This window comes from Petaurus breviceps, unplaced genomic scaffold (assembly GCF_028583685.1).
Source record: "Petaurus breviceps papuanus isolate PSGF00001 unplaced genomic scaffold, PetGlider_PUasm1.0 126, whole genome shotgun sequence".
In the NCBI taxonomy this organism is placed as follows: domain Eukaryota; kingdom Metazoa; phylum Chordata; class Mammalia; order Diprotodontia; family Petauridae; genus Petaurus; species Petaurus breviceps.
In genome coordinates, this window is record NW_027185655.1 from 14,817,117 (window position 1) to 14,832,648 (window position 15,532).

Genomic DNA, 15,532 nt, shown 5'->3' on the forward strand with positions numbered 1-15,532 from the left:
AATTAAAAATTATTTTTAAAATGAAAATTTTGAAAAAGCAGTAATTTTAATAAAAATATAATCATAATGATGTAGTATAAAATATTCAACTAGCACCAAAACCTTTATAAATTTTCCTTACAGTAGTGAAATAAGAAAGCCTGAATTACAATAATTACTCAAACCACCAGGTTCACATACATATATATATGTGTGTGTGTGTGTGTGTATATGCACACACATATTATACACACATATATATGTATACACACATAGATAGATAGATAGATAGATATAGATATAGATATATCTGGAACTTTATGAAATTGTCTCCCTTTTCTCTTTGTCCCAAAAAAGTTTGTCTTGGGATGTCCAACTGTCCTGTATTTTCAAGTTGTGTGTTTAATGCACAAAGAAATCTAGAGATCAAGTGATTTCTATCTCAAATGTGTTAGTGAGAATTTTGTATGCAATAGAAAAATTTTTGGCAATTTATTAAAATTAAAAAAATGTTTTATAGTGACTTTAATTTCCATTATAGCATAAATGACAAATTAGTATACTTTGAACAAATTCATGAATTTTGTAATACATTTTCAATCACGGAGACACCCCCCCCCCAGTTTTTTTTTTGCCTGGGGCTACACATATCCCAGGTGCAACATCCTTACTTAAAGCTGGAAGCCAGGAGACCTACCATCTCTCCTTTCCACTTACCATCTCCCCACTTTACCCAATCAATAAGATTACATCCTTGGGAAGCATATAGGAGTGGGTGTAATGTAATGCCAAGCAAAGGCAACTTCCCAAGGTTCAAAATACCAGCATAGGTGCTCTCCATTTTATTCAGTGACAAATTAAGAACAGAGAAGATCAAAATATGACATCATTCAAAATACAGCATTTACTAAGTGTGATTCAATAATCTCCAAGTACTACCTAATTTAATCAAGTACTTCCCCACCCCAGGACATTACATTCATTTAATCAATTACAAAGCCCCTGTTCTAAATACTACTGCACCCCTGGGCTGTACCTTCATTTAGTCCATCACAAAGCCCCTCTTCTCAAATGGAGATTAGTTTCCAATCATAAGTAAAGTACATTCATTTGTTCAATCACAGAGCACAAAAAGGTCAAAAGTTCCCCACCCTTGGATCACAATTGAATCTACCCCAGAGTTACAAAAAGTTGAAGCACAGCACTTAATACCCAAATGGAGGTCTTTTCTTCATCTTGACAGGAGGCAAGTTCTCAGCAATGTTTGTTCTTGGGGAGACAAAGCTTAGCAAGGACGCAAGATACATTGCCAGTCTCTTCATTAATTCATTGTCTGTCTGCAGAACAGTCCTAGGACCCCTGAGAACATTAGAAAAACCCTCTTCCAGGATTTCTGTAAACATACAACAAGAAAATCCTTCTTCAGGGCTTCTGAACCAACAGCAAGGTTTTAGCACCTCTGCAACAACAGGACTGTCCTTCACCAGTGGACAAATCTGGCAAAACAACATCAAAACAAACAGACAAAGTGCCAGCATAACAGCCGTGTCTCCCCAGTCCTTGGCAGGTCTGGGTGGCAGCTCTCAAAAGTCCTGGGCAATTCAAAGTGGCCCTCAGCAATCCTCTCAGTCTCTCTCTGCCTCCAAAAAGGGTGCTGCTTCCAAAAAGTTCTTCTGCCTCTCTCTTGTGTCTCTCCAAATCTATGTCACCAGCTCCTCCCAGTCCAGCCCTCTCTTTTCATGTCAACAAGTCCATCCCACAAGTGGGATTAACAAGCTCTGGGTTTTAACACCAAAAACCAAGCCAATACATGGGGATCTTTGAATTCCATTACTATTACAGTGGGGAACCTATGGCCTCAAGGCCACATGTGACCTTCTAGGTCCTCGGGTGCAACTTTTGGACTGAGTCCAAGTTTTACAGAACAATTCCTTTTACTAAGGGGATTTATTTTGTGAAGTTTGGATTCAGTCAAAGGGCCGAACTTAAGGACCTAGAGAGTCACCATATGACCTCAAGGCCACAGACTCCCCACTTGTGGTAGGGTAATCATTCCCCTGCCAATACGGAAAGTTATGCAAATGAAACTGAGCTAAAGTTATCCTCCACCAAGTGAGGAAAGTCAAACAAATGATGAGCCCCGGTTATATATATATAAATTAAAATTATTATTTTTTAATGATGACTACTCTTTGAGTTTGGCCCTTCTTTAAGTCCCAATTATGTTTAGCCCATGTCCTTCCATTATTCCAAAAAGAAGAGTATGAGATAATTTATCAAATATTTTATTACAATCGAAGCAAACTCTATAGCGTTCTCCTGATCTACTATTTTGCTGACTGTCAGAAAAGAAAATAAATTTGGTCCGACTTGAAATATTTTTGCAGTCACGCTGGTTCTTTGTGATCACCCCCCTTCATTTTTTACATTTACTAAACAAGGAAAAGTTTTGAGCTCTCTTTAAGTAGTCAGGGATATTTCAGAATAAATATAATTTGGACACAGACAAAAATTTACAAAATCTGCCCTCATAGACTAAGAATTCAATTGCATGGTGGGCCTTACCTGCTTCACTCAAAGGAGGATCAAACTGTATATTTCCTATGGAAAGTATATGTTACCCATGTAAGATATGCACGCTCATATCGATCATCTAAATTTAGTTTGTTAAAGGCATTGATAGATATGATAGTCAGTAAACATTTAGTAAGCACCTACTATGTGCCAGCCAATGTGCTAAGCACTGGAGATACAAAAGACCGTCCCTGCCATCAAGGAGCTTATAATCTAATAGTGGGAGACAATGTGCAAACAGATACGTACAAAGCAAGTTATACTTAGGATAAAAAGGAAATAACTAAAAGAAGACACCAGAATTAAGAAGGGTTGAGAAAGGTTTGTTGTAGTAGATGAGCTTTTAATATTCTTTTTTTCTGGGGGGGGGGGAAGTTGGGCAATTGGGGTTAAGTGACTTGCCGAAGGTCACACGGCTAGTTTTTGTGTTCAGTGTCTAAGGCTGGATTTGAACTCAGGTCCTCCTGATTCCAGGGCCAGTGCTCTATTCACTGCACCACCCAACATCCTATAGATGAGATTTTAATTGGAATTTAAAGGAAACCAAAAAGCAGAGATGAGGGGGAACACCATTCCCAGGCATGGGGGTCAGCCAGAGAACATGCCTGGAGCAGAGATAGATGTCTTGTTCCTGGAACAACCAGGAGACCAGTGTCACAGGAGCCTGGAAAGGCAGGAGGGGGCTAAGTTAGGAAGGGCTTTGAATGCCAGACAGAGGATTTTGTACTTGATTCTGGATGTATTTGAAGTTTACTGAATAGGGGAGTGACGTGATCAGACCTGTGTTTTAGGAAAATCTCTTTTGTGTCTGACTGGTGGATGGACTGAAGTGGAGAGAGACTTGAGACAAGCAGACCCATCAGCAGGTTATCACAATAGTCCAAGCGTGAGGTGATGAGGGCCTGTCCCAGGATGGTGCCATTGTAAGGAGAGAAGGAGGCAAAGGAGGCAATGGCCAGGGGGATGGATACCTATGTCAAGAGAGAATGACTTTAATGAAATCTAGCAAAGGTCAGGGAGGTAGCAGGAGAGGGTCATGTCCAGAAAACCCAGACAGAAGAGAATATAAAGGGGGAGAAAGTGACCAACAGTGTCAAAGACTTCAGAGAGGTCAAGGAGAATGAGGACTGAGAAAAGGTCATTGGATCAGGCAACTAAGAGACTATGACTGGATAGAGAGCCAGCCTCCAAGCCAGGCAAGTCACTTAACTCTGTGCTCCAGGGAACCATCGAGGGCGATAAGGAATAGAGAAAGTACTGACCGTCACTGGAAGAGGGAATTTCCTCACCTCCTAGTTTTCTATGCCACAGAAGTCACAGGTCCAGGGCCTGCCCCTATGTGTCAGTGTGCACATGTTGGAGAAACAAATGCAAAAAGGAGACAATCCTGGTGGTACTCAAGTCTGCCAAGCAGTGAAGTTCTGCTTCAGAGAGCGCATGGCCATGTTGTATGCCTCATATCATTTTTATAGGAAAGTATTTTAATATATTATTTTAGTAATACCATTATTATTATAATTGTACTATTTTATATTTTATTATATATACATATTATATATACATTAGCAATAATAAAGTATGTTAACATACTTTAATATATGACATCCTATACTTGTATATTGATATTGTATTATTTCTTATATAATTTCTAATTTAGTATATTTATAATTTACTATAATAATGTACTTTATTCAACCATTCTCTGATTATTGAAGGATGTTTCTTATTTTTGGTCATTACAAATAAAGCAGCAGTGAATTTTGCTGCTGAAATTGTCATTTCTGGGAAAGTAGGAGCATGGATGGGCAGCTGCTGATGTTCTCTCAGGCGTCTTTTTTTTGTGAGTTAATAAGGTGCAAGGTTTTGTTTATTTGCTTGTTTTTTGCCATATCTGTGGTCTCTTTATTAATCAGTCGGTCCTTTAATACTCTCACAACTGTGCTGGCTCCAGCAGAGGTCTTCTCTCTGTACATTTAGTCTAATCCAGCTGCTTTTTCCATCTCTGTTCTCTTTAGTGCTATTTCTACCTCTTCTATAAGCACATCCAGGACTGAGTCTAGCCCAAGAACCTCCTGGAGGATGTCTATAACATCTCAAAAGAGTTTGGCCTGACCATCCACCCAGGAAAAGACAAGTAGGTGAAGAATACCCATTGTCCTGATTACGACACTCAGTGAGATGAACAAGCTTTTGAGCTCATCCACTATGAGTGAATCTATCTTGGACAGACATTGCAAACAGTCACTTGGATCTAGAGTTAAATACGAGGAGGATAGCCATTTGGGTCGCTTTGGGGAAATTACAGAATTCCTTTAATGACCTGAAATTTCTCCTTAAAAAAAAATATCTTTTTTTAATACTCACATTCTAAAGGTATTGTTGTATGGCAATGAGTTATAAGATATGGCCTTTGAAGAATTATCAATGAATGTCACTCAGCAATAGTGATACCCGATGGTGGTAATAGACAGGGGTAATAGACATAGTGGGTGTGAACAGATTATAATAAGGAACTATAAAAATATCCAAAAATTTTATTGTAAAAAGAAAATGGATTGCCCACAAAGAAGAGAGTAAGGGATGGACATCCCAACAGGTTGAGTGAACCCCCTGTGACAAACTTCCAGAAAGACATGGCAAAAGTTAGAAGGATGGGCGTAAATGGATTGCAGTTCCCAATATTGATGGAAATGTCACATCAATGAGAACACAACTAAAAAAAATATTTTTGTATTTGAGTTGATACGTGGGGAACAAAGTCCTAGGAAGAATCACTGGGTTAAAAGGAGAAACCAATTGCATGGCAGTGCATATTGGCCATATTGGTCCTGCTTGATAGAGTACTTAGAAATGGAGAGAGGTAGGGGCGGCCAGGTGGCTCAGCGAGTAAGAGCACCGGCTCCAGTGTCGGGATGACCTGGGGATCGAATACGGGCTCTGACACTTAGCACCCACCCAGAAACACCTGGCTGTGTAACCTTGAGCAAGTTACTTAACCCCGATTGCTCATAAAAAAAAAAAAAGAAATGGAGAGAGGAAGACCTGAATTCAAAACCGGGCTCAGACACTTACTAGCTTGTGTGACCTGAGCAAGTCACTTCTCCTCTTCTGATAGCACCTAACTCCCAAAGTTATTGTGAGGATAAAATTAAGTAATGTATGTTAAACCCTTTGCAAATTTTAAAATGCTATGTAAGTGTTAGCAGTTATTGCTAAATTTTAAAATGCTATGCAAATGTTAGCAATTATTGTTAAATTTTAAAATGCTATACAAATGTTAGCAATTATTATCATCATTATGTTAACATTGTGTCTTATTCTGGTTCCTCTGACCCCTCCCCTTTCTAGTCTAGTTTTGCTAATTTTTTTTAAAGAACAACAAAGATTTATGAAAATGAATAAAGTCACGTTGACTTATATGTGGTCTAAGTATTTAGTCTTGTTCCATGTTCCTCAGCTGTGTTTCTGTATATGTGGTATTCTAAAACCTATTCATTGTGTGTTTCATTTATTGAATGATGTCCCAGATTCCATTTTCAGAAAGTGTTTTTGAATTCAAATTTAGACTTCCTGGGGCAAAACAACAACAGTGGAATAAATTACTAAAAACAGCAGGAGAAGAACTAAGAGGAACATTCTATTCTCCTTATAAAGAGGCAATGAATGTAACTCTCTAACGTTAGAGAAATAAAGTAATTTGAAATCATAAAGTAATGATGAATGTTAGCGTTCACTGGGGAAAATAAGTGAAAGAGCTGAGTCTTTGCTTTTCCCCAGTGAATTCAAACATTACTCATTCTTCTAGGATTTCATATTGCTTTATTTCTCTGGGGAAAAAAAAGTAATATGATTTGGTTCTTTTCATTCTTATTTGGGGTAGGCTTTTAACCAGATTTGTTATTATAAATAAAAATTATTTTTATTTGTGGAAATAATTGAGATATTTGGACTTTAAGATTTAACATAATTTTATGAAAAATACACTGTTTTCAAAATGAATAACCGCTTTTAAAATAATAGTAATAATAATGATATCTATATAATGTATATCATATCTATATAATATCTTTATAGTGCTTTAAAGTTTGCAAAAGGTTTTATGTATTATATCTCATTTCATCTTTATATCCATTGGAGGTAGGTACTTTAAGATCCTTACTCTGCAGATGAGGAAACTGGGACTGAGAAAGTTTCCTGACTTTCCCAGGATTTCACAGGTGGAAAGGGTTTGAAGCTGGATTGCAACCTCGGTCTTTTTTTTTTCTTTTTGGAGGGCAATTGGGGTTAAGTGACTTGCCCAAGGTCACACAACTAGTATGTGTTAAGTGTCTGAGGCTGGATTTGAACTCAGGTCCTCCTGACTCTAGGGCCGGTGCTCTATTCACTGCGCCACCTAGCCACCCCTAACTCAAGTCTTCTTAAGTCCACATCCAGTACCCCATTCACTGTGCCACATCATACTTTTTTCTGAAAATGTAGACCCCAGTTCAGATAGAATCTTTAACTATAACAAAGGAAAACAGTTTAAGCGAAAGCATATTATCTAATGACCACTGACCATTTACACAACATTTTGCCCTTAATAGTCTTAGGACGATTAAGGAATGATGTAGGGTGGGGTTCACTATGTATCTACTTCTTTTTAGGGATCTTTTCATTTACATTACTGTAGTACATTATTTTTTTGGTCCTACTCATTTCATTTTGCATCAGTTCATACCAGTCCACTATACAATGTTATTCATGTGCCATAGTTTGCAAAGCTATTCTACCATTTAATGGGTACCCACTTTTTTCCAGTCATTGTTATCAAAGAATGATTCTGTGAATATTTTGGCGTGCATTGGACTTTTACTTATATCTTTGACTTTCTTGGGCTAGAAAAACCTTTACTGGGGTAAAATGTTCGAGTGGCTTAGTGATTTTTCTTGTATGATTCCAAATTTAATATTGACTATTACCATTTTTATCACCCTTATTAATTTGGTCACTCTTACTAATTTGTGAGGTTAAACTTGAGTTGTTCTAATTTTCATTTCTCTTCCTATTAATGATGTGGAGCATATTTTCATATGATCATTATAGTTTACAATTCTTTGAAAGAGTATTTTCACTCTTTGATGACTTACTTTATTAGGGAAAGGCTTTAAGACTTTCTTTTTGTAACAATTCCTCTATCCCTTGGATCAATATTAGCTACTATCCCAAAGCAGAAATCAGCAGTAGAGTAAGAAATCAGCTTAAAGACAACTTGTCTAGATATCCAAGTAAGCAAAGCTTTATAGCAAAGGGCATTCAAGGATGACGATGGCGGGATGAAAAATGGAAACATTTATGAAAAAAATCAATAAAGAATTTTCTCAATCAAGAATAGTGTAATCACAACACTTCGACCCCAGCATCATAGACATTGAAGTGCTAAGACAGGAGGTAGAAATGGTACAGGAGAATAGAAATGAAATAACAAATCTAGAGAGGAGACCCATGATGGGGAGATACAATCATAATGACATTGAGTGACCAGTATACAGAGCATCAGAAGGAGGGGAAGAGACCAAAGTGGGGCGGGTGGGTAGAGGGAATCTAGGACCTTATTAGTACCAAAAAAGATGTCTGAAAGAACATCAATTATTACCTAAGTTACAGTACAACTTGCACATCTCTACAAAAGTTTTATGACAGTCATCTATACTGAGGGCATCTTTAACGAGACTATAATATTATTTGAACACATGAGAGTAGAGATTCATCTACTTTTGAATTCTTAGTTTTTCTAGCATATTATTATATATAGAAAATCTCTATTGTGAACATATATTGTTCATATTTTTACTTTTGTAATTTTATTTTCCTCTCTTTCCTCTCTTTTTCTTGATTGATTTTCTTACTAGTTTATCACTTTTATTGATGTTTAAAAAGACTCTATTTTATCAGTTCTATATCTCTGTGTTTTCATTTTTTCTATGTTTCTCCTCTAATTTTCAAAATTTATTCACTTGTAATTGCTTTGGGGTTGTTGATTAAATTTAGGGTTTTTTTTTTAATCTGCAAGTTTATTTTGTTGATTCTTTCATTTTCTGTTTGTTAAATTATTTTTTCAGAGGTAAAATTTTCCTCTGAGGACTACATTCCTCAAGTTTAGATATGTTTTCTTATTATCATTGTTGTTAAAATGATTATTTATTTTTCTATTTTTTAAATTTATATCCTCATGTTATTACTTATGTCTATTTAAAATAGGTATATATTTCCTTTATTATTATTTTAATTGCATTTTGGTCTATAAAATATATTATTTCTTCCTTTTTACATTATGATTCTGCTATTTTTCAGTACTTGATAAATTTTTTGTGGGATATTGAGAAATAAATGCGTTCTCTTTATTTAGTCAATTGGTCAACAGGCATTTATCAAGCACTTCCTGTGTGTACTGTGTAAAACACTAGGAATATGGAAAAAAGCAAAAGACAGCCTCTGTTCTTAATGAGTTCACAGCCTCTTGGGAGAAACACCATTCAAAAAACCACACATAAATTATATATATATATGGAATAAATTGGAGATAATTCACAGAGGGAAGGTGCTAGCAGTAAGGGGAATTGGAAAAGTTTTCTTGTAGAAGATGAGATTTTAGCTAGAATTTAAAGGTAGTCAGATTGGCCAAGAAGCTGACATGAGGAGGTAGAAAATTACATATATAAGGGATGGACATTGAAAATGCTTCAGAGTCAGGAAATGGAGTATCTTATTCAAGCAACATCAAGGAAGCCGGGGTCACTGTATCCCAAAGTGCATGGTAGCAAGTAATGTATAAGAAGACTGCAAAGGTAGGAGGAGGGCGACCACATTATGAGGGGCTTTGAATGCCAACCCTAGAACTTTGTTTTTGATCCTGGTGGTGATAGGGAACAACTGTAGCTTATTTAGTAGAGGGGGTGACATGTCAGACTTATACTGTAGGAAAATCACTTTGACAGCTAAGTAGAGAGGATGGTCTAAGTAGAGGAGAGAATTGTGGCAAGCAGATCAACCTTTGCCTTTGACTGATTATAATTTTAATGTTTATTTAATTTATTATATCATTATAGCTATATTAACATATTAATTAATATAGTAATATTTCATATTTATGCATTACACTAGTTTAGGAAGTTTTTATGTCCTAGATCAATAAGTTGTTGTAAATGTCTCATTCAAAGCTTAGAGTATGTATACTTCTTCAATTACCATTCCTTAATCATCAGATATTTATCATAGCTAACTTTTCAATAATGATATTCAGGCACTTAACTTCTTCCTTGTTTCATTTTTTTTTTAAAGATGTACATGATTTGAAAGAATATTGATGTCTGCAACTAAGCATGGTGGTGTGTATCTTCCTGTAACTGAATTAGTTTTATCTCTAGTTACTGAGATGCTATGCTATTCAGTCCATATATGTTAAGTTATGTACCTAGGTATAATATAATTTCCTTATTTGTGGTACCTATAAAAATAATTGGACTCTAGACATAGGGTCAGAAAAGTCTGAGTTCCAATCCTTTCTCAAGCACTAGCTGAGTGACCCCACAAAAAGCTTAACATCTCTTAAAAATCAAATGAAATTTTATTTAAAAAAAAAAATATATATATATATATATATACATATTACTTTGCAAATCTTAAAGTGATATGAATTAGCTATTAATATTATAATAAACACATTTATTTTTTCTTTTGATATCATTATTGCCATAGGCACTTTTAAAAATTCTCCTGTGGTATAGTACCATCTTATTCAACCCTTTTTAATTTCTTCTTAATCTTTTGTTTAAAGTATTTTTTAAAAAATAACATAGTGTTGGGGTGGCCAGGTAGCACAGCGAGTAAGAGCACTGGCTCCAGTGTCAGGATGACTTGGGGATCGAATCCAGGCTCAGACACTTAGCACCCACCCAGAAACACCTGGCTGTGTAACCTTGAGCAAGTTACTTAACCCCGATTGCTTTAAAAAATAAATATATAAATAAATAAAAATAACATAGTATTGGGCTCTATCCATTCTGTTATGCTCCTTTGTTTAATGGGTGGATAAATCTCATTCTCATTACTGTGTGTTTTCCTCTAGTCTAATCTCTTATATATTTTTTTCCTTTCTTAGTTCCTGTCCTAATTCACAAAGAACGTGGGGAAAGAAAAGGAATGTAGTAAACATTGACAATCTATAATTGAAATTGTTCTAATCCTATTTCTCTGCCCCTCCTCTCCTCACCCAGCACAGACCTCAATCACTATTTCATATACTTTTTCTCTCCTTTTATTGCCCCCTTTATGATTCATCCTTCAAGGCTGAAGTTCATGAATATTCCCTTCCCAACACTACTCTTAAATCTCTTTCTTCCTTCACCCTATCCCTTCATGTTTCATTGTTGAGTTTGATGTGTTTTCTATATCAAATTCTTAGGTATTTTTCTGTTTGTGTATTTGTTCATTCTTTGTCCCATTCAGATAAGAATAAGGTTTGTAGGATAGCTGTTACCCCCTCCTCTCCTCCATGTTTGTATGTCTTTTGACAAACCACAATCATAAGAAACAATAACTTGCGTTATTCCTGATTTTTTTTTGCTTAGTGGGTTCCCTTTCCCCTCCTGTTTTTTTCCTATCTTAAAGCCAACAAAACAGCAAAATCACCACCATGTCCCTGAGTTTGACTTCCTTGCTCCCTCTGTGACCCTTGAAGATGATGGGATTCTTTTTTAAATTTTATTTTTAATTTGTGGAATAAAACAAGCTTCTGCATAACATACTACAATAAAAAAGAGGATTGTACATGAAACCGTAAATCTACTCTGCATAAAATATACAACAAAATTATCACGTAAATTCCTTTTTTTTCTTCCTGTTTCTTCCTTTTTTTATTTGAATAGAAGTCCTTCATCATCATTTAGCTCCTTGTACTTGCTCAAAAGCTTTCACTGCTCTGTTTCTCTTGCTTCCTGTATTCATACTCCAAAATTCTTTCTAGCCTTTTTATCTAGACTGCTGTAGCAGCAAGCACCCGAAGCATCCTCAGGGTGGCTGCCCATATAGGTTCTTGGATCTGCTTTGTTAAAGGAAAGCAACTCAAAATGGGTTAACAAGCTTACTTTAATCAGTCAAACATATATCGTTTACCTTGTTCAGGGGAAAAGGTCAGCACCCTGAACTTCAAAGTATACAGGCAGAAGTATCAAGACAGAAACAGATCAAGTAGACAGCTTTCCAAACTGTCCAATTATTACATCCATACCAAATTAACATCTGGGATTTTCAAAGCCGGGGGGCTCTGGACAACGGCTTCCCATAATCCAGATCAAATCACAGAACACTTCTCAAAGTGAGCCCCAAAACAAAGCTACACATCAGGGCTTATATAGCCTTCTCCTGGCTCAGAGAATGTAACAACCTTATTGACTTACTGGCCAATCAAGAAGTATCTACTGAAAAACAAGCCTCCCACCCCAGACTAGGGGCAGGGAAGATCTTACAAATTTACATTCCCATTACAACTGCTTAAAAGTCCTTTGTCAAAGGTGCATTTTTTTTCTTATAAGCATTTTTCTTTCTTCTTTTAAAATATGGTTGTCAAGATTTCATCTCAAATCAACAAGCCTTTATTTAGTACCTACTGTGTGCCCGGCACTGTTCTAAATGCCAGGAATACAAAGACAGGCAAAAGTTAGTACTTGGTCCTTCACAGTAGATTGAGTATAATCTGATATGATCTTGACTATGGTTCTACACACTTTCTTCTGAACATTTATGGCATTTTTTTTTCTTCTACCAGGAAATTCTTGATGTATGGTCTAACATTCCTGGGTATTTTCGATTTGGGAATTCTTTCAGGAGTTTAATTGTTTTTTGTTTGTTCTTGGATTTACTTTTCTCTTTTCGTTTTGTTGTTTGGTTCTAAATGATCTGAGCAATTTTGTTTTGTGATTTATTGTAATACAACATTCAATTTTTTTTTATTTTTTCATGGTTTTCTGGGGTTCTTAAATTATGTTTCCTCAAATTTTTTTCAGGTCATTTGCTTTTGATAATGGATACCTTCCATGGTTTTCTAATCTTCTGGTCTTTTTATTTTATGCCAACATTGCTTGTTATCTCTTAGAGTCATTTACTTCTGTTTGTTTCATTCTTTTTGCCAAGGAGTTCACCGCTTATACTTTCCTATCATCTGTTATAAGGTATTTAATCATCTTCCAGGTTTGGTTGTTTTTTTTTTTTCCTTAAAAGGATCATAGGTCTCAAGCTGGAATGAGACTTCATGGGCCATCTAGTCCAACTCTAATTTTAAACTGAAACCCAGGGAGATTATATGATTTGCCCAAAATCACACAGGTACTGGCTGAAGAGGAAGAGTTTGAACCCTAACTCTAGAGATTACTCATGAACTGTATGGAAAGCCTGGAAGCCTACATGTAACACACAATATTCTTGGGTAGTCTCTCATCTAAGTACCAGCCTAAACTAGCTCTGCTTAGCTTTTGATATCAGAAAAGATCAGTACAAATTTTCATATTTTTTCCCTTATTCTTCATTTCTTATAGTCACTGTAACCAAGTAATATTTTTTTCCTCTGAGGTTTTATTGTACTTACTGTATAATTATCTTTTTTCTGGGTTTACTGCTTGGACTTCTCCTAACCCACAATATTTCTTCATTGAGTTTGGAGTTTTCTTTTTTACTCATACCCTCTCTTCTTGGATTGAGACTTTGCACTATGGCCAGCCAAAGTCTGCATCCTTCTACATTCTTGGAACCTCTGTTTGGTCCTTTTTCCTTTCTGTACTATGTGTGGATCCTACCACTAGAGTTCTGTGTGGGGTGAATGGAACCACTCCCTGCCCTGCTACTATCCCTGGTTTATCCTGATACTTTCTGGTATCACAAAACAGATGCTGGCCTATCGAACCATCTGACTCCTTGTTAAAAAATCCCCCACTGGGAGTTGACTCCCTTCCTTAATACAGCCTTTACTTGGACCAAATCGATTCAAAGATTGTGTTGGTTTCAGGCTTCGTGGAGGGCTCCCCCAGTCTATTCCCTTTTGTGGTTCTGCCTGGCCAGGACCAAGAGACCAATTTATCTCTTCTCTCACTCCCACCTAACATTCCCTATTCTTAGTGTGAAGTTTTCTGATAATTTATGTAGTAATGGAATGAATGAGTTTACTAGTTTTCTCTCTGATACTCTTGGCTCATTGTTTCATCTGGTGTCCCTTGAGGTACTTGCTGGGGTGTTTGTGAGGAATAGCTAGGCTGGTGCAGTGGATAGAGAGCTGGGTCTGGAGTCAGGAAATCTTATCTCTCTGAGTTCAAATCTAGCCTCAGACACTTACTAGCAATGTGACCCTGAACTACTCACAGTGCCATTTGCCTCCATTTCCTCATCTGTAAAATTGGCTGGAGAAGGAAATGGCAAACCACTCTAGTATCTTTGCTGCGGAAACCCCAAATGGGGTCACAGAGTGTTGGACACAACTGAGCAAAACAATTGTTAGGAGATCTGGATTCCTAAGACTTTTTTAGACTTTGCAATCTTAAGTAGAAATCCTTGACCAGTTTTCTCCTAGACTTCCCACCCTACTTCCATCAAGAGGAATGAAATTTTTTTATGAAATATTATCTTTCTCCTACTTTCCTATCAATTTCCCCCCTCATATCATTTGCTCCTTGAATTCTTTTGTTCACTGAAGCCCTCTTTTCTTTATCAATGATTTTCAGTGTTTTTTTAGAGAAAAATTTGAAAACCAACAAAAAGACTTCCCTACCCACCCCTCCACCCAGCCATATTTATCTCTAGCTGCATAAAAACACACATTCCATTTCTTAATCTAGCATTGCTATTTTAATCTATTTGTGCTTCTCTTTGAAGAATTTGCATGTTGAACCCTTTCCCATTTCTGGAAACTTCTGAAAGAATTACTTGTCTTGTGCTTATTTATTATAAACAGAGTAGTGCTGTGATAGTCTTATTTGTTTACTTGGAATAAAGAGATTTTTTTCCCCCTAGCTGACTGCTTTTTTTCCCTAATGAATAGTTTAGAAGTCTGACTACAATGTACTTGTTTAGTTAAATTTGGGGTGTCTTTCTGCTGTTATTCAGTAGATTTTTTTCATGTACTTTGTATTATGTATCCAGCATTTCTGAGCAACTTGCCTATAATTTTCCAAAGTATGATCTTCACGTATTTTTTTTTAAAAACTTTTCTGAAAGATTTCAAGTTTTCGGATTATGTCTTTACACTCTGTCTTCAGTTTCAGCATTCTTGTTTTGAAGAGCTCTCATGTCCTCTTCCTGTTTTGTATTTTGGTTTTGACTAATTAATTTTTCTTCTGCCATGACATTTTTTTGCATTCCAATTCTCTTTTTCAGAGATCTGCTGTTTCAGATAGTTACTTTCTAAGTCAGGTTTCTATCCTTAGATCTTTCTACTCATTTTTGTCAGTGACTTAGATAAAAACATTAATGGCATACTTACAACCAAAGCAGAAAGGGATAAATAATATAGTGCTTGACAGAATCAGACCCTGGCATAGTACAGTCCCCGTACTTGCATCATGCATGTAGTATGTAACAGTAGTTATTTGTCTGGGAGTTTGCTGATGCATCACTGGTTTTTTTTATAGGAAGAGATCAACATCAGATGACAGCGAACCATGAGACCTACCTCTTCATGGCAAATACACAGACTGACATGGAAGAATGGCTGAAGTCTATTCGCAGAGTCATATGGGCACCTTTTGGTGGAGGTGAGTCAATTTCAATATGACGAAAAAGCAAGTATAATAATAATTCTGTGCTGCAGTTCTTTGTTGCGGCTTTTTTCCCCTATCAGATCAGAGCCGATTGTTTTGATATCAGCATCTCTCTTCAAATAGACAAATGTAGAGAATTGTGTAGTGACATCTTTGAACTATGTGGAGTTGGAGAGGAATGACTCTCATGTCTATAG

General features: G+C 36.3%; 1 protein-coding gene across 4 annotated transcripts in view; it reads left to right on the forward strand.

Moving 5' to 3' along the window:
* The window catches only part of ARHGAP24 (Rho GTPase activating protein 24), a 104,253-nt gene that overhangs the window by 55,153 nt on the left and 33,568 nt on the right, over positions 1-15,532 (forward strand). For 3 of the 4 annotated variants that reach the window (XM_069093162.1, XM_069093177.1, XM_069093169.1), the window contains one exon: positions 15,207-15,329. In XM_069093162.1, coding sequence (XP_068949263.1) covers positions 15,207-15,329 — 123 coding nt within the window. Of the gene's footprint in view, positions 1-4,568; positions 4,688-15,206; positions 15,330-15,532 lie in introns of all 4 variants that reach the window. The other variant, XM_069093187.1, reaches the window with a different exon arrangement.